The sequence below is a fragment of the Cinclus cinclus genome, chromosome 18, assembly GCF_963662255.1.
Source record: "Cinclus cinclus chromosome 18, bCinCin1.1, whole genome shotgun sequence".
Classification (NCBI taxonomy): domain Eukaryota; kingdom Metazoa; phylum Chordata; class Aves; order Passeriformes; family Cinclidae; genus Cinclus; species Cinclus cinclus.
In genome coordinates, this window is record NC_085063.1 from 15,440,074 (window position 1) to 15,463,161 (window position 23,088).

General features: G+C 41.3%; 1 protein-coding gene across 1 annotated transcript in view; it reads left to right on the forward strand.

The window, feature by feature from the left end:
- PREX1 (phosphatidylinositol-3,4,5-trisphosphate dependent Rac exchange factor 1) overlaps positions 1–23,088 on the forward strand; it is a 123,367-nt gene that overhangs the window by 53,096 nt on the left and 47,183 nt on the right. Inside the window, exons 2-9 of the mRNA XM_062505361.1 lie at positions 2,861–2,932; positions 6,915–7,037; positions 11,828–11,932; positions 14,742–14,843; positions 18,327–18,488; positions 18,890–19,023; positions 21,790–21,905; positions 22,928–23,077. Coding sequence (XP_062361345.1) covers positions 2,861–2,932; positions 6,915–7,037; positions 11,828–11,932; positions 14,742–14,843; positions 18,327–18,488; positions 18,890–19,023; positions 21,790–21,905; positions 22,928–23,077 — 964 coding nt within the window. The remainder of the gene's footprint in view (positions 1–2,860; positions 2,933–6,914; positions 7,038–11,827; positions 11,933–14,741; positions 14,844–18,326; positions 18,489–18,889; positions 19,024–21,789; positions 21,906–22,927; positions 23,078–23,088) is intronic.

Sequence of the window (23,088 nt, forward strand, 5' to 3'; positions counted from 1 at the left end):
AAAGATGTTGTGCTGTCAACTGTCTTATCTCTGCTTTTTGTGAAATTGTTACTCTTGTGAGTCCTGTGTGGGGTGCAAGCAGGAGACGGAAGCAGAGCCTACTTTTATTGCCTGTTCATCAGTTTCAGCAGCCTCAGTGATCTGCAGTTGGTTGTTGTTTCAGTAATCCCTAACAGTTTCAGAGAGGAGGAAACCAGCAGTGTGCCACAATAGAGATTTCTGCTCTTGCTTGCAGTGGAGGGATGATTGTGATCATCTTGCAGTGTCCTAGGAATGGTTTTCAGAGTCACCAGGTCATACTTCCAAATCTCCTAAGAAACCTGACCCCATGCTTCCACATATCCTTGAGGCTTGTTTCTACAGAGGCTGAAGGTGTTGAAAAACAGTTATGGTGAGGGGTCCCTGAAAGCTCCTTGTGAAAAATATTGAGGACTAGACTCCTTGAATTTATATATGAGTTTTGTAGAGTGTGAAGAAGTTGGAGCAGCCAGAGAGAATGTATCTCAGTAACTTTGTAGATTGCCAGACAAGCTTTTACCCTTTCAGCTATTTACTTCTTCTTTTATAACAAAATATTTTGGAATATAAATTAAGATATTGGCACAGCAAGTTTTTTTAATATTCATCCACCACCACCTTTTCTCTTTTGGCATCATTTTTCTCATGTCCTGGTCCAAATATCTCTGATTTTCCAGCTAAATCAATAGGTCTAATGAAAGATTATAGCACTCCCTTCCCCCAAAAGAGTTGCATACTATTTGTGTAATAGAGCTTCGCGTCTCTGTTACCAGGTGATTAGAGGGCTAGTGCTGGTACAGATGAGCTTAGACCCTAATGAAACAAGTAGCACAAAAAAATCACTGAAGAAGATTGGGAAATGCTGACCTGAATGTCAGAATAACATCTTTGGGAATAACAATGTCAGAATAACATCTTTTCTCAAGCAGGAAGTGGTTTGGAAGAAAGTGGTGTTGCCATGTGAACAGGGCAAGGAGCATTATCTCCATGAGCTGCTGTTTAATAGCTTGTGATTTTCATACTTTTTATTTGCATGTGAGTTATTGCAAAAAATTCTTCTTGCACCTCAGTAGGTATTGAAAAATGGGGAACAAACTTCTGCATCCACTAGGTTTTGATAATTTGAGGGGAATTGCATTTTGGAAAGTCGACTATTAAATTTGTAAGACCAAAATCTCTTGTAACTGTGCTGTTTCATTATTACTGGAGAAACTGCTGTCCATGCACATCAAGGCAAATCAGGGAGATTTGAAAGAAGACCATCTGCAAAGTTGTCTGTCTGTTTCCCTTTCATCCTTCCTCTCTCTGCTTCTATGCCTTTCTTATTTTTTGCTTGATTTTCCTCTCTTTTTTCCTCCCTTTCTTGTGCTCACATCAAGTGGTCTTTTCAGACAAGCATCACAGAATAGCTGGTTTTTAGATTAATGCAGTCTCCACATTTTTATTGAGTGGCCTGTAACAGCTAATGTGGTTTGTACTTCTACGTACAGCTCTCTATTCTTAGACCCTTCATACTGGGACTGACGTGCAGGTAACTGTTAGTCACCAGTGGAGCTGCTAATTGTGTACATTAATTGATCATTTCAATTGGGTTAGTTGCATCCAAACATGTTTGTGATTAAAGCAAGGAGAGTCATTGCCTGGCTTACTGTTAGTGAATGAGTCCAGAGTGATGTGCCACCTTGTATAACTCAGATGTCTGGTTACTAATGCTCAGCTAGCACAGCCAGCACTGAACGGCAAGTGCAGCAGCTCTTCCTCCTCTCATCACTCAGTCACTCATCACACTGAACACTTCAGCTCAGACAGTTCCCTGCCTGCTGCTGAGCAGTTCCTGACCATATTATTGGCAGGGTGGACTGGCTGGTCTTTGCAAAAGAACTCTTCTGCCACTAGCATGTGTGTCCTGTTCCTTTGATGCAGGAATCTATTCTTCAGACTTCTTAGTCCCCACAAACTCCTCTGAGTTCTCCATATCTAGCTGGAATCTAGACAAGATCTTCTTCCTATTTAGCAATACTAGAGGAGCGATGTGGTTGTGGTCCCTGAAATTTGTTTAAATGCAGACTGAGAATCCAGGGCTAAAATCCAGATCACTGTCCATTTGTATTTGGCCTGGAGTTTTTTATTGATTTGGCTCTTAAAGCCAGAATTGTGCAGAGCTGCGAGGCACGGAAACCTGACCTAAGTGAAAAGTTCCAGCATTGTTTCATCTGTTTTTAACCAACTGAAATAAAGTGAACAGGACAGTGTATCACGGGCACTGTCTGGTGATTCCCATTTCCCTTCCCTGCATATTGAGGCTGTTGAACTTGTCCCTAGCTCCAGCTCATGGCTCTGATGTGTCTCAGCTCCAGCAGTGTGTCTGTTTGTCCTTTGTGCCTCAGCTCCAGCAGTGTGTCTGTTTGTCCTTTGTGCCTCAGCTCTAGCAGTGTGTCTGTCCCTCCCTTGTTCTCCTCAGTCCCCTGCTGACACACATCTCACTGTGGCTCCTGCCCCTGTGGTGGAACAGCTGCATCCTGGAGACACAGGAAATCTTCAGGCTAGCCAAAGGACCCTGCTGAAGTCTACTGTTACTGCTAGTAACAGATAATTAAAACTAAAAGCTTCAACAAAGGGAAGATATTTATTGTCAGGCAAAGCCCAACAGTGTTGTAGGAAATGTCTTTGGTAGTGCCTGCATGCAGCCTGGACATCGGTGGTGGGGAGTTCGTAAATGTTTACATTCTTTCAGTCTTAAAGGTAATCAGCTACATTGTGTTGATGGGAACCTAGAGGAAATGAAAGAGTTAAATCAAACTTACTAAACTATTTGAACATAAACCTTCTTTCATCTCTGCAGGCATTTCTTCACCGGATCCGACAGAATGCAGTGGACAAAGCTGAGAAGTACATAACAGAGGAGAATGTTAAGGTATTGCTTCTGTCTTCCATGTTTTCTTGGTAGGGAAAGTGATATGCAATGAAAGGCTAGATTCAGGGATATGAATATCAAATATCCCCTTGTCATATTGATGCTTATTATTGAGCTGGTTCACTAAGGAAAGGAACTCATGTTGACAGTTTATCTGTCAATCTGTTTGCCCATCCTTACAGCTGTCATCTTCCAGTAATTTTTCATCTCACCAGCTAATTTTAGTAAAATTTGACAACAATGTAGTGTTGTCAGAGATACTGACTTTTGGCAAGATCTGTGAAATGGTAAGTAGAGTACATAGGGGCCATTTCAATGTCTTAGAGAGGAAAGGCAGGGAATCCACAGCCCTCGTCTGTCTTGTTTGACAGTATTCAGTTAGCAAATTTGCATCTGCTATTTTCTACTAATAGAAATTTCATAGGGCTTATGAGAAGGAAGCAGGAATTTTCCTTTGTGTTCTTGTGGAAAGGAATTTGGGTTCTTATGGGAGGTCTATATATTAAGACCCTTGTGTGAGGAGGTTCCTGAAAGAATTTTGCACTGGAAATAGTTAAGTGACATAGAGAACCGTGAGGTACAGGCTTCTCAAGTGCCTGTGGTCACAGGGGTGCATGTTCATTAACGTAATAAATGCATAAAACACTGTCTTGTAGTTACTTGGTTTAAGAACTCACCTTGTACACATGTGCACGTGAAACCGATAAACCAAACCGCTCTGGGCACACGAACACAAATGAAACCCTTGGTGAGTGGGACAGGCATAGTTTGCCACTGGATGGTGCTTTTCTGCACTTGTGTGGTCCTGGAGCTCCTGAATCGGCAGCAGCTTTGCCCTGTAGGCCTGTGGGAGCAGGGCAGCCACAAGAGGTATGTCACACCCACAGTGCTGCTGCAGCTGCAGTTTCCCCTGCTGGCTCCTCCATTTCTTGGGCCAGGCTTCCTGCATGTACCAGGTGAGCAGAGTTCCAGCCTCACCTTGGCTGTCAGTTCTTCAGGCCAGCAAGTAGTGGTATTGACTGGATGGCATCAGAAGGGGCTGGGAGCAAGACTGCTGGCAGCTTTGTGGAGCTCAGCCTCTTGCTGTCTTCAAATCTGGAAATGGCCACTCTCCAAAAACTCACTGTCCAGCAGCTGGATTAAGTTCAGAGTTGGCTGAAGAGAAAGTAGACAAATAATTAGTGACAGTAGATCTTGTGTACATAGTGTGCAAAAACTGAGCTCTGCATGAAAATAAACTTACGCAACTATTTGTCAATGTTGATGAAAATTATTATTCTGTCATTATTTCTATAATCAAAATGGATATTAATTATGACTGCCACATAATCAGGTGCAGTGCCTACAAGTCCTGTACAGCAGAATTTGTATTTGAAATTTCTTCATACTCCTCTGGGGAAGCACTGCTTTATTTTTGTGTCATTCTCGAAATGCCTGAGGGATCTTTTAGAGACCACTGTGGGACTTCGTTTATTGCTGTTATTACAATACCCAGCTTTCAATAAGAGAGATTCCCTTCAGTAATAAAAGGCTTATGCCTATTTCTGGTGAAACAGAATCACAAGGCACTTTTTTCATGTCCAGAGTCAATACTGTCTCCTCCTTCCACCCTCCATCTCCTGCTATACTGTACTACTATAAAAGTGGTTTGGCAGCTTATGTAAGGAGAAGCCTGTCTTTACTCTCTTTCTTCACGTGGCAGAAAGGCCTAGAGGAAAATACAGGGCATTCAGGCAGTCACCTCTGAGCAAAAGGAGAAAGTGTTTTTTAAGATAATTTGGTTTATTGCTCCCAGTATTATTTTGCAGATTTCAGTTAGTGCTAAGCACCAGAGACTAACAGCCGCAGCAACATCGCAAAAACTTTGTTTGAATTTCTTCACTGCCTTATGTGGGAATAACTCTCCTGATGAGTTTCTGTTATGCTGTCTCACAGCAGGCCCTGCTGTCACTTCACTGATGGAGCAGTTGGAAGGCAGTACGTGAGGGTGTGCACAAGGCTGGTAACTGGGTTTGGTACAGGAGCATGTGCACTCAAGGTCTGTCTGCTGCCTTGATTTTCAAGTGACTCTTACCTGCAAATTCTGCTGCAAGCAGAGCTTTACTGATCCCCTCAGAATTCATTAGCTTGCACAGATATTCCTTGGATCAAAACCCATCCCTGTAGACTGGTCCTGAAGGATGAAATCATCCCTGACAGATGTTTTCCTCTTGCTTGTTAATCCCCTTCTGGCACAGCTTCTGGCAAAGCAATAAGGCAAGGGCTACTGCATCAGCACATCACTTTCAACCATGTGACAGAACACTTGCAGGCTCCAATTGAATTAGCACAGGAAGTTTTTAGGGAGCAATGAAAGGATCCTAGTTCCCTGGCCTTTTTTTGGGTTCCGAGCCAGTCAGTGCAAATTCAGTGTTGGAATCTTTCAGCTTCTTGAGAGCTAGAAAGGAGTTCTGAAGCACAAGTGGGCAGTAATGATGGTGCATAGCATATCTCAGAATTCCTGAAGGGAGAGGGAATTCTGGGAAGCAAAGACAAGGAAAATATGACAGGCTCTGCTCTGGACATGCAGTCAACTTGAAGGATAAGTTTGAGAGAAATACTCTGCCCATCCTTGTGAATAGCAGAAGTATAGTGTTGAACCTGGCTACCTGCAGAGAGGAAGGCCTTGAATTCCTGATCTTGTCTACCTTTGCTAAACCACATAGAAACTGGTTTTATACCAGAAATTGATGCTTCGGTCCTGGCTTTAATTTACAGATTATTGTTTCTCTGAATTGCTGCCACATCACCAGTCACCAGGCTGACTCATTGCTACATCTGGTGAATAAATTCCACTGCATAAAGTTGAAGAATTTAGTGTTACAGTAAGGCATTTTGGGAATTGTTTGGAGATGTCAGGCTTGATCACTTCCCACAGCAAATGCCAGGAGGATGAAGGCTGATTCTGTCAGGCTGCATACTTTAGGGTCTCCCACTCACTGAGCCAGATAGGGAAAGCTTCTTCCAATGTGAGAACTTGTTTGACTGCACTGCAGGTCTTCTCTTTGCAAGTGACATAGTTAAAGCAAGGTGATAGAAATATTGTCTGCAACACGTGTGTCACTGCAGACTCCAGGATTTACTCTGCCCATGTAGCCTTCCCTCCAGTGGCTGCCAGTACTGATGGCTGTCACCTCATGTCAGGACTTCTGCTCCTCTCTAGGTAGCATTTAATCTCCTACACGTGGATTCACACTTTCTTCTCATATTTTGTATGGAAATGACCAAGATTTAGAATGCATTTATAGCATCTTTCACCCTGGCAGTTTATTCCCCTTAGCACATGTATATTCTAATCACAGGGATAATTTAACTGTCACCATTACCTTTTAATACAAGGTTGAACGAGGGGCCTCTTCCCCTCTACGTGTGCCTTTTGGTGTCACTGAGGTCAGTGAAAGGGAACTCTAAATGCTGCTCTTGAGATTTGTGACAAATGTACACTAATCTGGGCAGTGAAAGGCTGGATTCCAGACAGCAGATTTTGTCTCCTATTTACAGGTACAACCTGTGTGTGATACCTTCAAGTCCCTTTCTTCCAGAAAGGGATTTCTAGTACATGGGAAGGAAAGGCAAACTACTTCCTGCTTCTGTCTCCTGCAAAATGAGTTTGGCCTTGCGGTTGCATTTACCTGGCTATTCTCATAGGAAGTATTCTCAAGACTTAAAAGAGGTTGCTCGCATTTATCATGCTTAGAGGTCTGTAAAGATAATCTTAATTTGTAAATCTTAATTTATAGCAAGTACTTCAGAAGCAATAAAAATTTTTGTAGGGGGCTAGGAAAGGGGCAAATACAGTTTAATTAATGTTTTACAATTCCCTCTCTGAGCTTTGAATCCTATTGTGGTAAGTCTAGAGCTCCACAGTATTTTGGCGTTACTACTTAGCATAAAACTCTGACATATATTAAAAACTCACAACGTTTTTCTCCTTATATTTCAGGTCTTATTTTCTAACATTGAAGATATTCTTGGTGTTCACAAGGAGTTCCTGGCTGCTCTGGAATTTTGTTTGCAACCAGAACCCCAGTCTCAGCATGAACTGGGAAATGTTTTCTTAAAATTTGTAAGTACAATGACTTAATGCTATCTGAAAGTACAGTTTCCTGTCTTAAGCTGTCTGGCCCCTTACTAAGCCCTAGTCTCTAAGGCTTGTAGCAATACTATGACAATGTGTGTCTTGTATGAAAGTTGTAGGTAGGGTGGGAAAAAACTTGTGAATATAGTTGGAACAATGGACACCACATCAAACTGAGCTAAACAATGATGTATTTTTAGAAACTCTTCCCTTTCCTGTTGAATTTTTTTTCTTTTTTTTTTTCTCACCCATCTGATCATAATTTTATTGATGAATATTTGTCTGCTTTTGTTCCAAAAGTTTCAAAAAAGCAGCAGAATTTCAAGCACCTCAGAAACAGTACTCCTGCAGGTGCTTGCCTGGTGTGTCCTGCAGGCAGGGGTGTGTGGTGTGTGTGTTTCCTGCCCAAGCAGCCCTTGCAGCACCCTGGGGTGCAGCAGCCCTTGCAGCACCCTGGGGTGCAGCAGCCCTTGCAGCACCCTGGGGTTGCAGCAGCTGCTCACTGGCAGCCCTGAGGGTCCCGGGAGCTTTCCTCACAGTACACGCTCTCACTGTTTCACTCAGGGAAACCAGGGGGAACATTTCTTTGGTCTTCATTTTGGGCAGGGTTCTGTTGTTGCAATATGCTCAGAAATGCTGGAACACCCTCGGTGCTGCTTTTCATTACCATCCAGTCACAGTGAGTCCTGTGGGGAGCTCGCAGTGAGGAAGTGCCAGAAGAGCCCTGAATCTCAAATGTATTGGTTGTGATCACCTGGCAAGGTCATTCCTGGTCCTAATTATGAATCCAATACTTATCAGCAGCCAGATTGTAGCACAGGTGCTTTTCTTTAGAAACTCAGTGTTAGAAATATTTAAAAATTTGTGAATAGCTTGAGACTTCTTGAAGCACTGTTTCATCCAGACACTGCATTTTTTTTTAATGGAGCACGTTTCCTCTTAAGTTTCTGTGTATTGTATATCCTTGTGGCAATCCCCAGATTCACCATGTGGAGTTCCATCAGACTACAGTGCTTGGGTCCTCTTCATGAGATCAGTGTATCCTTATTGTCCTCTAGTCTACAAAGACTCTTCCTGGTCTGTCTTGGCCTAGAAGAGCCTTACTTGGCAATGGTCCACCAGCCTTCAGAAACAGAACCCTGCTTTTATAGAATCATGGATTCATCAAGGTTGGAAAAGACGTTTAGGACCATCAAGTTCCACATCAACCCAGCACCACCACCATGTTCGCCATTAAACCATGTGCTCTCGTGCCACACTGACACCTTTGTTGAATACATCAAAGAATGGTAGTTGTTATGGGCCCAATATTGTCCCAAGGAGCTCTAGTTCAGAAGGATTCAAGTCTTGATTAATACCTAAAACAAGCAAGCAGATTTTGCAAGAATTCCAGAAAGGAATTAACACATATTGTCTTTTTGAAGTATTTTAAGAGTTGATGAAATGTGCTTGTTCTCATAATCGTTTTCCTTTGTGTGCTAATGTATTCCATTTGGTGGGGTGATCAGAAGTTCATTGTCTGATGGTAGGTGCTAGAGTTTATTCTGGAGCTGGTTCAGTGTGACTGTAACAGACTGTAAAAAACATCCTTGAATATTCATTCCAAATCCAGTGTGGAGCCTTAAACAGCATGTCAGATGTGTCTCTAATGTCAGAGAGGGCATGTGCACTCATACCTCGTGAGCACAGGCTCACTTTTGCAGGGCAGGAAAGGGTGTGACTGTGTGTGGAGCAGAAGGGCAGAGAATTGTCAGATCCTTTGTTTCTGATATTGCCATATTGTTAGAGGTTTGGAGATGTAATAGCCAGAAACTTCTTCTAGGGAAATGTGTGTTATACTCGTTTTTTTGAGCAATATTGCATGAGTGATCAGTTTTACTAAGTCACCAGGGATATTGTTTTGTTGAGAATTATGTCTTCTGTTTAGGTTTTTGATGTTGACAAGGTTGGTTTCCACCTGCTTTGAAACAAGAAAATGCCATGCCTTGTTAAAAATATGTCCAAATAAAATGTTGTAGTTTTTCAGATGTCTTATTTGCTTTTTTCTAGTCAAAACTGTTTTCAAATTTGCACTAATTTGTGGGGAGCAGTAATGGATCCAAATGACATATTTGGAGAATAAACTATTGGTTAAAGACTTATTTTAACCAAACTGAGAACAGTACAGACTTACTTCTGTCACCAAAACTTAAGGTCTAGCTGTGTATCCAGCAGATTTGCTGAGTAAGAAACTGCCATTTTTATCTGGTCACGTCTCTGACCATAATTACACTTTAACCTAGAGCAACTGCAGGTTCAGAATTCCTGGGCTAAATCTGTAATTATGTAACTGGTAATTTCCTCTCCAGGCTGTGGGAGAGCCCAGGACTGAGTATCACCCAGAGAGGAAATGAAACACTTCAGACACAGAGTAATTTTAAGCATAGTTCTCATATTTGTGGGTCACCAGCATGGGGTACAGCTGGAAAAGACTTGAGGAAAGCACTCTGGTGTGTGTATAATTGTTGTACTGTCTTGAGCTTTAGCAAAATCATTTTGTCATCATCTAAATATAGCCTCTCAAACTCCAGGCACTCAAAGCTGCAGTCAGAAACCTGAGTAGTGACATTTTATGTGCACCCATGTAACAGACGATCTTGTGTTAATGGCTGCTGTTTTTAGTTTCAAGCATGGTGCTTGTGTGCATCCAGGGAGCTGAGGAGAGGTGAGAAGAGATGATGTGGGAAAAACTTCTATATCTGTTTTACTCTCTAACTCTCCTGTTTTTATGGTTGACAGTAATCCTATTGCCATTTTTTCTGTTGTGCTGTGGACCCAGGCCTGCCTTTTCCTGCATCTGATGGTCAGAAGCTTTTGTTTCTTTGCAACTTCCCAGTATTGCACCTCAGTAGCATGAGCAGCTGCCAATGAAGGATAACAGTCCTGAACATCTGCATTCCAGCTCTTTACACCATACCCTTTGTGGCTGTGGTTTTAATTGCTTTGTACCATTGTTCTTGTGTTTGGACCTATATCTATTTATTCTCAGTTCTTTATTTTGAAGTACAGGAAAAGGAAAAATTAATCAGGTTAGTGATAAACCAAACCCAAAAGCATTTCACAGCTTCTGAAAATGTGTATCTACCATTGAACATTGAACATCTGACCAGAATGACCTAAACTAATGTAAATTGAATTTCTTTTCCTTATGACAATAGCAAAGGGAATTCCCAGTGACTGCAGCTGCATTCCCATGGTTTCCTGCTAGTAAACTCCTTCAGCTGGCAGCAGGTTTTTGCTTGGATCACTGCGAGCTGTCTTAAAAGTAGCTAGATGCTGCAAATACATTCAGCTGACACAGGAAGCTCTAAGAGTGCTAGGACTCCAGTCAAAACTCAAAAAAATTAACTTCCATATTCTGGGGAGATTAAAAGGTTCAGGTAGAATGTTTTTAGACCAGAATCCTACTTTGAATGCAACAGCAAACTCTGGAAGGCATTGGCTACATGGCTTAGTGCCCTGAGATGGTAGCTCTGGAAAGCCTCACATATTATCCTGCAGAATGCCACACTAATGCTTTGAAATTACTTTGATATGCAAACTAGCTTGTCTGGGTGTCTCCACCCGATGCTGCATTACCGCATAGAAGACAACCTGAGCCAGGAAATGAAGTACTATTGCAAGTAGCACTCAAAAATTGTGCTTTTTTGGCTTCTGAATTAGTCATTTTGCCTAAAGCCTAATACAGTCTCACGGCCCTCCTTTTATTCTGGTGAATGCAACACTGGAAGCTCTGAACATAGCTGCTGAAAGTTCAGCCCTTCCTATCAGCTTTGAGAGGATCAACTTGCCTCTTGCCTTATCTGCTCGGGCATGGAAATAGTTGTTCCTGCTTCTGTGAATCACTCCCGTGTTTCCAGATATCTAGTGTTTGCAATGGGTTCAGCCTCTCTGATCATTTTAGATAGAAGGACTTGCACTGTCTTTGAATCTGATGATCAGTAGAGCAGAACTTGCTAACCCTGACCTGCCAGCTGACCTTCATTTTTTAATTGGCGATTTCATTCCAGCACGTGCTGGTGGGGGTGACAGTCCCAGTGTTAGTAGCTCAATCTAGTTGTGAAGCTACCCCTCCTTTCCTATAGTATCTGTAATATGTTGGTTATTTAGTTTGTATTTGGTGAAATTCTTCCAGTTACAGAAAAGATTATATGTAGCTGTGAAGTTTTGTCTGCTGCTTGTTTCAGAACACAAAGTATACCCTCCAGCCTACTGGGGCCTGGCTCTCACCCCTTGAAAGGCAGAGGATTTCCAGCTGACTGCCTTGTGTTACAGTTCCCCTCCAGGTCTCAGAGCTTCTTTTAGGCCTTGGTTCTTCCCAGCCCCCTGGCTTTCTTCCCTCGGCAGGAATGGTCAACCCCCTTGCTCCTGGCTTTATTTTGCTCCTGGCTACTTACATGGAATATCCTGACACACATGCAAGTATTCCCAAGATTGCAAAATCCCTCCTTTCAGGAAATAACACCTATGATGTCAGTGAAGCATTAAGAGGAAAAGTGCTGGAAGTCTCAGTACCCAGAAAAGTCTCTGTTAATTTACAACAGATTAAGTAAGGAGTTATATTGTTCCTCACTGTATGCATTGTTCACATTACATGACTGTCACACACTTCATGAAAACTCCAATGCTAATGCCACTTGGAGTCCACCTCTCTTTATAAAGAATTTGGTAACACACTGTGGCAAAATAATCTCTCTAGTGGTGTCTGAGTCAATAAGTTACTTCATTTTTCATTGCAGAAAGACAAATTCTTTGTGTACGAGGAGTACTGTAGCAACCACGAGAAAGCACTCAGACTGCTGATGGAACTGAACAAGATCCCGACAGTGAGAACATTCCTGCTGGTAAGCACCTTCTCTAGCACTCTTGAGTGAATGATCTGACTTTGCCCTGTGCTCATAAGAACTCTGGTATCTCAGGAATGCTGGTCATTGCAGGTATGGAGCACTCAGGTGAAGGGGTACTGAAATCACTCATGAGTTAAGGCACAGAACTGAGCACTACCAGCACGAGTGATTGCAGTGGAAACAAGGAAGAGGTTTGTTTTTTTTTTAAAGAATCAACAGAAAAAAAAGCAAGCACAGATGATGAAAGGAGTAATGCAATAAGTCAGCAGCAAGAGTGAGGCTAGTTCCCATTGGATTTGGCTCCCTGCTCAGTTCCCTGACAAACTCACCGTTTGCAGGCTCATCAGAAAAACGTGACCTGCTTCTGGCATCCTTTTCTCCAGGAGTCCAGTTGTGGGTGAGAAATGTAGTGTGGATGAATTGTTTTGAGTGCATCATTGCTGCTTAAATCAAAAGTAACATAACTCCCATCAAAGGAGGGACTGTGACATGCCTTAGAGGCTGGGCTGGGAGGAGAAACAATCAGTGGGCACTGCTTTCTACTACTGCATTCCTTACTTTTCTTTCCTTTCTTGGTTGTTTTTCTTCATTACTTTCACCCCAATTCTGCTTGTTTTTTGAATGTCTTGTTTTCTTGGCCATGGATGTGTGGCATTTGTAATGGGTTTGGCACATAGGTGAGGGAATAATTGATCACATTAGCTTTTTTCCTAGTAAATTCTGTTAAGTGAAATAAAGGCTGTCTTCCTTGCCAAGGACCTGCCTGCTTTTCTTTCTGCTCTTCTTTTGTTTTTTTGCTTGCTGTGAAAGGTCTGTTCTTTCCCCATGTAGTACAGAAAAAGAAAACTTCCACATAAACATCAGTCACAAGCAGGGCCAGAGCATTCCTTTAGTCACAAGATGCAGGCCTCAGAGGGAGCCTACCCTCGTGCTGTTGCATAGGCAGTCTCTTTGTCATGTCTGAGTTTTAATGAACCTTCTCAAACCATTACTTCGAATTACTAAATGACCCTTACCTTGCTCATGAGATTTTTTTGGGTGCTTCTGGTAGGAGAAGCCAGTGAGAAAGAGGAGGGAAGGTGCATGTAACCACCACCTTTCCCAACCTTCAAAATTATCTCCACTTCCACTGGATTGATAAAGTTTTCTGTTTGTGTTAGAGACAGCAGCTGGCAAACTGATTATGAGGGACATCAGAGATGTCACACTGTCTGCTGTGGCTTGTTGCAGCACCTGAATCCAAGAGACTATTAAAATGGCAGTAAATGTGGGAAGAAGGGATGCACTGATGTGTCTACTTAGCTGAGGTCTTCCAGGCCTCCCTTACCTTCTTGTCTGCCTCTCAGACCAGTGCTACAATGCTGCTATGCAGAGAAAGCAGAACTAAAGTACAAAGCTTTACTTGTGAGGATAGATTTGGCCCAATTGCCCCCTCACAGCTGCTGAAACACAGAATGTGGGAATGTGTTTGAAAAGTCAGTAAGTGTTAAAGGGCAGTTTTGAGCCCAGAGCTAGAGAGAGAGCTGAAAGAAGAGATGGGAAGGACTGAGTCACTGGATACTTAGAAACTAGACAGGGAGCGTTGTGAGCTGGGTAGCCAATGCCACAGATCTAGAATAGCCTGAGGACAGGTTACTTTACAGACAATTGTCTGTAAAAATACCAGTTTGGACTAATGCGATTTTATGTATGCTGTCTGTGAGCGTTCCTGGCAGAGAAGAATTGTAGAGTTACAGCCAAAAAACTCACTAAATTTCAGAATGTGTCTGAGCCACAGCACATATTTCACAGGGAAAAACGTTACTGGTGATGCCCCCAAAGCAGGCACTTCCTGGCTGAACTGCATTTAAAGTTCAACTTCTGTGTGGACAGGACAGGTTTGCAACTGGAGTGACTTTTGGAGCAAAGTCCATGTTCATGGTTGAGCATAGGAATGTGGACTAGTTTATCTGAAATAGACTTGAAGTCCACCTGAATCTACTACCTGTCTCTGGCAGCAGCCAATAGCAGAACCATCAGGGAAATGTGTGAAAAACTTACAGTGGGGCAGTATTGATTTGTCACAAAGATTACAGATTATTGTTAGAAATTAAGGTCAGATCAAGGACTATAAGGCTTTTTTCTTTCCCAGTGCCATACCCTGTTCTTAAAGTCCATTTCTATATCAATCCTGAGAAATTAATTTCCATAATCTGTTCAGAAGTTCCATGTGTGCTGGTTAGCCAGCCAGTGTGCCCAGGCTGTTTGTCCAGCTCAGGCTTAATGTTTTGCCAGAGAATTGATGGATGTTAATCAGATAACTCATTTGTTTCAATTCCAGTTCAATTCAGACATAAGAATTGGACTAAAGTTAATTGCATGATTATTAGATAGTAGGCTTTATTTTAGCCTTCAAGAGTTTTCTGGACTAACAGTATACACCTTTACATAGAGAACAAAGACACCAGGTCATATCTGTTGTGGGGATAAATTGGATTGTTTTAGGTAATGGTCCATCTAGTTTTGCTGTTTTGCATTGTATTGTTAGAATGATTTTTGAGTCACCAGCTGTATAATATTTCTCTGAGAAGATACCTTTCTGCACAGCCATTGTTATCCACAGCAAATTTTCTTCTGCTGATGCCTGCAGAACTTTGCAGACTTGATGGCTGTATGTCAGTGGGGAATGAGGTGCCATTTCCTGTACCTTAGGTATGGTAAAGTGCTTACTCACTTTCTAAAACACATGTTTTAGAAATACAAAATCGTGTCAAAAATAATCTGAACGCTGTGTCTGAGGTAATATTTGTTTCTTTTTTGATTGTAGGGTTGCATGCTTTTGGGAGGCAGAAAGACAACAGACATTCCACTAGAGGGTTATCTGCTGACTCCAATTCAGAGAATTTGCAAATATCCTCTTCTGCTCAAGGTAAACCAGAGGAAGTATTTCTCCATATGGTTGTTTTATTCTTGGAATGATTCTGCATTTTTTTAGCCCTGACTTTTGTTGCCACTATTGCTTTCCTGATTTACACTTCTGAAAGTTGGATCTTCTCTGAAGATAATGGCTTTTTATGGGCACAGGCAAGAAGCTGCCTGATACTGGTGGGCTGCTAAATCCTGTTATGATCTGGGTAGAGCAGACAGGGTGACTTAGTGACTAACCAAAGCCTTTTGATTTCAGATGTTTATTAAGGCTTGTGCAGGCTGTTTCAGGCACTTCCTGTGAAGCTGTGTTCAGCTAGAATTGTGTCTGTGTTCTGAGGGACTGGATGGCTCTGGGGACTCTCAACAGAATATGGTTTTCATTACATGTGTCTAGTTTGATGGTGATCAGGTCAGTAATGATCAAAATCCTGTATCTTCTGACAGCTGTTCGGCAGCTTGTTAGAAAACTCTTTGTTTGTCTCAGATAAGTTCCCAGGGTGTCAATCCAGAAATGACTGTGGTATGTGGCACTAATTGGCCCCCTTGCTAGTATTCTTACCTAGAAGATAAGGCATAAGAGACCTAAAAAGAGCTGACTTGCCTCTCATCCTTTCTGGTCAGGCCTGGGTCACCTGCCTGGTGGGGACACGGAGAGGAAAAAGGAGAAAGCAGTTTCTGGGAGTGCTTGCATCCCCCAGTGGCCTCATAGATACTCTGTGGCTGACAGCTGTCAGTCTTCCCTGATGTCGGTCTCTTCCTCAGCCAGTCACACTGCGTTTGCTAAAAGAAAAGTGATTTTAAAAAATACAAAGACTTTCCCTCATATTTTGAAAGAAAGGTCCCTTTATGAGTTCTGGAAGAAAGTAAGAATTCTGTGACGAATGTATGTCAAAACTCCTGTGGACCAAACATCCTTTCTTTGAAAGCCAAAGTCAGTACCACCAAGATGAAGGCTGAAACAGTGTTTCTTGCTTTCACAGTGGGGTAGAGATGAATTTGCCCTCCCTGTGCCTACCCTTGGCTCTGGGGCAGCTGACCCAGACCCACGTGTACCTGTTGAACAAACAGCCTCGTAGGGAGGGGCTGTGACTGGGCATCTTGTGGGGCTGCATTTCATTTTGCTATGGATTTCTTCTAGTATACAGGCTGATAGAGGTCACACACTGTTCACTAGTTGAAGCTTCCTGGGCAGAAAAGTTTTAAGAAAAAGCAAAGAGGAATTTGGTTTCCATTAGGCAACAAATCTGCTTCAGTCAAGTGAGATAATACCGTAACTAGAAGTTGTTCAGCTCAGAAAATATCAGTGGCCATTATAAAGTGTGGTTGATTCTGATTCTGAAAAGTAGTGAATTAGTAGCAAATAAATTGTGTCCCATTCAAGACTTATTTGATAGCTGCTAGCATGAAATTACCAGAGCAGACACAAATGTCTCAGACATGAGAACAGTTGAGGGAAAGCACAGGCAGATTCTGTTTGTGCTGACCAGGAAAATGGAGCTCTCCAAGCAAGGGAAAAAAAAGATAGATTTAAAAATAGCACAACCCTCAAATTAAGTGTTTGCTCTCCCTTTGCTATTGAACTTCAGTTATGGCTCCTGAAATAGCTCTTTTGTATTCATGGGGGCAGGATCTTACTTTGTTGAATTCCCAGGATAAACAGATACTTTTGTATTCCAGCTGCTGAGAAAAGTCTTAGACCAAAGCTAGGCTACTTTCCTCTTTTACTTTGTTTTCATTTTGTGAACATCCAGGTTATCTGGTAACTTTGATATGACCTTGTCTAATGTAAGTATTTAGAGTTTGATAAAGCTAGTATGCACAAAGTAATTCAGACTTGTTTGAAAGTAAACTGAAGTAGTAGGGTAAGGCACATATTTTAAATACTGTAATTACTTTTTATTAATAATGTTTAGGTGTGTAGGTGTGTGTGCGTTCTTCTTCAGAACAGTGGCATCTGCATGCAGTTGATTTGAGTTACTTAATTAGGAATAATACACTAGAATATCTCCTAGTGTTGATCGACTTTAAGCATTGCAATAATTTCCAATGAAATATGGGATCCTGCAACAGGTGACTTTGTTTTCTCACCCTCTGATGAAGCTGTGTGGGTTCTTTTTAACTAACAAGTGATGGAGACAGAGCAATGATTCACATGAGGGTGATCAACACATTTCAGTTTTATTTATAGTTTCCCAGCTTTTATGACAAAAGCATTGCAGTTTTTAAGTGTCTGACTGTAAACAGGCTTTTCATTGGGTTTTTTAGTTTGGGGATTTTCTTTGGGGGGTGGGGTGAGGGGGTAGGGTGGGGTCTATTTTTGTGGGTGGGGTTTGTTGGGTGGGGTGCTTTTTTTGTTGGCTTTAGGGGGTGGTGTTGAGTTTTATAATTTTTGTTGCTTTTTCTCTTTCTAATTTGCAAGCCTTTTGTGCGGTTTGAAAGATGGGATTCAAACCTAGCTATGGCATTTCATCATCTCTGTACAAATAGAGAAGTAGCGGTATTAATATTTTTGCCCCAGTGCAGTTCTTGTCTTCTTTGTCTGCAGGAAAATTAGTGTAGAATTTGTCAGTCAGTAAATTAGTTCTTTATAACTAAGAAAGGGGTTGGACTAGACTCAAGCAAAACGAAAGTGCTGGCTGTGATGGGCACTGATTTTTGGGAAGAAGGAAGGCAGCAGAGCTAAAGGGACACCCGGAGGTGGGGAGGCCCTGCAGCCAGCACGGGTGGGCAACTGGAGAAGCTCCTGAGCAGATGTGGAACAGCACGGGGCTTTGGGTGAAGGCAGCTCTGTCTTGTCCCTGCTTGCAGAATGATGTGATTCAGCAGCACAGGACTTTGAAACAATCAAATAACATCTTGAGGCAAAAGGTAGTGAGAAAGTTAAGTATTTCAGTCTTAAAGACCATATTATATATCAAGGTAAAATTACCATATTTTAGATTTCTTTAATGTATTCTTATTAAATTGTGGCTGACTGTGAAATACTGTTGGTCTAAAAATATGATTAATTGTGAGTTGACAGTTGTTGCCCCTTTTGCCAATCTCATTAATATTGTCAGGTTCTGAGTTTTGCCTCTGCTATTTTTCGGTGGATGGGGCTTAACTGGGTTGTTGTGCTTTGACACAAGTGAAGCAGACACTCTTGCAGACTCCTTCAGAGCAGAGGTGTTGTTTGTCTCTATGTCAGGACACATGCCCCAGCCTTCTAAACATACAAAATAAACACATCTGACCCAACAAAACATCCTTGTCCCGAGCTCTCTTAAAGTAGCATATTTACCATAAGCAATTGCCTCATTTATTTAACAGCATTCATATTAACCCTATACAGATGAAGACTAAAGAACAGCATCTGCAGTTAAATACTCCCAAGTTCTCTTTGATTTTGCAATGGTTCTGGCATTTTCCTGCAGGATTGCTTGCTAATGCTCATACCTTTCCACGAACCACTTCTCAGTTTCTATGTTTCGTCTTTTTGTTGAAGGAATTAGCTAAGAGGACTCCCTGTAAGCATCCTGATCACCCAGCTGTCCAAAACGCACTCCAGGCCATGAAGGCTGTCTGTACAAATATCAACGAGACCAAGAGACAGATGGAGAAACTGGAAGCCCTTGAACAGTTGCAGTCCCACATTGAAGGATGGGAGGTAGGATGCAGGACCAAAAAGCAGTTAATTAGAATTTAATGACTCATGCTGTGTTCAGGGATTTATTTCTGTTTCTTTTGTGACATGTAAACACTCTTGAAGGTGTGGGCAGCATCACTCTGAGGAATTGGAATTTAGTGTTTATTTTGTGTGTGTAGGTTGGTGCTAAACTGTAGCAGAACAAGTGGCTTATGAAAGAAAGGAAGGTGTTAGAGCTGGAATGGAATTGACATTTCTAATGACCAGATCTCACTTGAAAGGCAAATAGATCTGGGTGAAATCCTCATGAGCGCATCAGTTATTTCACAGTTTCATGGCAGATTAAATAAGAGCGTCCTAGTAACTAAGATCTTCATTGTGCACTCATAAAGGGAAGTTAATCTCTCATCTTTATGTTTCAGGGGTCAAACCTGACAGATATTTGCACACAGCTCTTGCTACAAGGGACTTTGTTAAAAATCTCAGCAGGAAACATCCAGGAGAGAATGTTTTTTCTATTTGATAATCTCCTGGTCTATTGCAAGAGGAAATCCAGGTGAGTCCCTCTGTATTTTCTGTTTTACCATTCAAAAGATTTGTAAGTGGAAGCTGTGATCAGCTACTGATCATTCACTTATTCTCTGTTGCTCTGTAGGGCTGAGTCACAGGTGGAACTTGCCTCTGTTCGTGACTATGTCTATCTCTTAGGCAATAGGAGAGAGAAGTCACTGTGTGGTAGGATAAATATTCCAGGCAGAATTGGAGTGCCCTTCTAAGAAGTGTGCAGTCCAAAGAGGAGTTAAAACAATGCAGCAAAAGCTCAGGGTGAGTTCTTACAGACAAAAAGCTTCCAAGGGCAGCTGCATTTCCAGGAATTATGTGAAGGTACCAGCTTACATTGTGAAGTTATGCTAAGCATAAGAGGATGATGTGAAAATGGGAAAAAGCCAAGACAGGGGAAAGTGGAAGACTAAGCCAATGTGAAATAGATGCAGGGCCCAGGGGAGTGAGAAAGAGATGAAGATTTCGCTATTGCTGTCATCATTTCAGCCCATGTGCTCTGTTTATTGTCTTCCTTTCTTATCCTGTTGTTTTTGTTTGTTTGGTTGGGTTTTTTTTGTTGTTGTTGTTTTTGGGGTTTTTGTTTGTTTGTTTGTTTTGTTTGTTTGGGTTTTTTTTTGCATCATCCCACCTAAGTATTAATAACACCTGCTGCTTATAATTAAAATAGCACTGGCAGAGTGGAAGGTGACTTGCTTCTGCAGCAGTTATGCAGTATTTCAGTTCCTGAGCTTCTCACTTTCACAAGCCCAGTCTCATTCTCATGTCTTGGTCTGTTATGAACTTCCAATGCATTCTCTGCACTCCCTTCTCCTCTTCCTCCCTTTCCTTTAATCCAATCTCCCTGCTTCAACTTGTACTTCCTTACTGGCCAAATAGAACAGCCAACCCAATTAGAAATTCTGTAAAACCAGTGTTCTCTCCAAAGAATATTCACATTTCTCAAAATTTGGGTCTTTTTGTCTTTTTTTTTTTTTTTTTTTTTTCTCTCTTTTTTTTTTTCCCCAGGGAAACAATGGAAATTTCGGAACCATTAAGCTGTGGAAACTAATTTCAGTAATGTTCAGACTTTTTTGTGTGTATAATGCCAAACCTATAGAACCTAAATACAAATTACTAGGTGACATCTACATTCAAAATTCAAATAAATGTTTAAATTAAAAAAAATAATTGCACCATTACATCTAAAATTGTGTAACATGTAATCTACCTGAAGCATTCTGACTCTGAAATGATGCAAAGGGGAGGAAACACTTCACTTGGACCCTTTACCAGGTTTACCAAAGTTCAAAATTCTGTATGAGACAAAGTTCAGAAATCTGTGTATTTTTTTACATAAACTGTTCCTTTAAAAACCCCCAGTTAATTTGATACTAATCTTTTACTTCTTCAGAGCTCTTAGAAACTGTTTATTAGCCTGTTTGTAGTTGAGGTTAGTCTAATTCCAGCGCTGCCCAGGCAGTTTTTGTGGAACACTAAGATTCAGAAAACAAAATGTTCTAGTGCTCTCTATCAGAGCTTTCTTTTTGTACAGGAGATATTACCAAGCTCCTCTGTAGTTTGGCCTGATTTTGGAGAAGGCTGCTGTAACATTTGGATTTCTCAAACAAATTACATGTTAGTGGGTTGCACTTTAAAAAAACCCCAAACCCCATTAAGAAACTGCCTCTCTCTGTTCCTAATTTGAGATTAAGTTACTTAGTTCTCATCTCATTGTGTTATGCTAACTTGTAGAAATCAGTGGAGTATTTCTTGATTCAAAAATGCAGTCAGAATTAGCAGGATCATAGACTGCTGTTTAAATTGAATCCTGATGTCAGGCACAGTATGTTTTGTGTAAGGAAATAGGCTGAATATTTAAAGGATTTCCCTAGGGCTGCTAGGACAGGTTTTCTTTTGACTTGAGTGTATTTATCACTAAAGGTAGTTGTAAAAGAGAAAATGTTCAGAAAAAATTGATGATTCTCATCTCACCTCAGTTTATTATAGGTACTTCACTCTGGCAAGAAATTTTTTCCTTAGCTGACTTTTACTATAATATTTTTTTTAATCTTATGAGGTACTGGCAAATTGCCACAGCAGAACCTTCACTGACTGGAATTTGGACAGCTGTCACCTCTTAATGACAATTTGACCAGTTGTGTTTTGGCTTGCATAGCAGGGTTATTCTTGGAGAGTAAAGCACAATGGGTGTCATTTGGATAGTTTTAAACCTATTTTAGCCATAAAAATCAGAACATAAGTAGCAATCAAAAGTGCTTTCCTGGATTCAGCAGAGATTCTATAAAGCTTATGGGTAAGGATGTAAACTTGGGTGCACAATTGCCCTAGCAGAATTTTCCCTACAACAACAACAAGGTGTGACACCCGTGGCAGGCTGTGCATACCACACGCTGATCACGGCTTTAGGTGAGCAGAGGAGTCAAGGGAATGCTGCCAGGTGATGCTGCAGTTCTCACCCCGAGGCCATGTGCTGTTCATGGACATGTCTTTCAGTCAGTCATCGAGAATGTAAACCTTGAAGCCACCCATATCTTCAACCATCTGGCAAAACAAGCTCATTATTGCTGTCCTAACACTGGTACACACCTATCTTGGAAATCTGAATGAGTATTCCAATTACTTAATGTCAGAGGGGTGGTCATATACCACCAGTTTATATTGCAATCCTCCTTTATTAGTCATATCTCAGGTTGATTTATTCATATATATGTTAGACCGCTTGCTTATGTGTTGCTAACAGTCTTCATCCTAATTGCAGAGTTACTGGGAAAAAACCATCCAAAAGGACAAAGTCAATCAACGGGTCCCTTTATATCTTCAGGGGCCGAATAAATACAGAAGTCATGGAAGTAGAGAATGTGGAAGATGGAACAGGTAAGTGACTAAATGCTGTCTTTTAAGAGCAAAGCAAGTTCAGATCTTGTGTTGGAAGGTGGTACAAAAGTACTTGTCCATCTCCTTTAGTGAAATCTGAAGCAATCTATGGAACTTGTAGCACCTTCATTATTGGACCAACTTATGTAGTTGAAAAACTGGAAATGCTTTCAGGTACTAGTCCTTCTTTTTGAAATGACCTTATTAAGAGCATGTGTTCCCAAAACTTGTCTATTTTTTGACCTAATACAAGTTAATTTAATAAAAGTTACTTCTGTCTTCTTTCCATCCTTTTTTTAACATCTTAAGCCATTAGAGCTAAAACAACAGAATTTCTGGGTCTTCTCATTTAGAATGCTTGTAAATACTAGTCTTAGTGTCCAAACTAGTAGCATGGAATGTGACCGTGAGCAAAATATGGGCATGGCAGTTCTATTATGATTCTTGTATCCTGACACAGGCAGGAAGACCAGGTGAGTTTCTGATTCCATCCATAAAGGCCAAACCACCACTGCCCCTATTGTAATTATTAATAATAATAATTATTATCAATAATATAATAATATGTAGTTATTATTAATAATGACTTATTGTAATAAGTAATGAATTAGTATTATGCCCTTTAAACAGTTGACATATGAAGAGTTTCCAAGTCATGGGGACAGAAATCCTTACAGTGCAGGAAGATAACATGTCACCAGAAAAGTCAGAACAAATATCCTGAACAAACATCACAGACTCTTTCACTGATGGATTTGTATTTAAAAGACTTTAGTTCTTCTTCTGAGGTGGAATCAGCAAGTGTCACTCTTAGGACTGAAGCATTCAGTCAGTTTGAAGAGCCTGGTGATACTTGTACTTCCAGAGTGGGAAGTACAGCTGGTTCCATGGGCAGATGCTGAGGAACACCTCAAGAATCAAGGTCTTCAAAGAAGATGATTTTACTGAAAGTGTCCCACCTGGTTTGGTTAAAGGAGCAGGCTTCCTACTCACTGTGTGCTTTGTGCTTTGGTCTTTTGCAGCAGATTACCACAGCAATGGCTACACGGTGACTAATGGCTGGAAGATTCACAACACAGCCAAAAACAAGTGGTTTGTGTGTATGGCCAAGACTGCCGAAGATAAACAGAAGTGGCTGGATGCTATAATCAAGGAAAGGGAGCAGAGAGAGAGTAAGTGGATG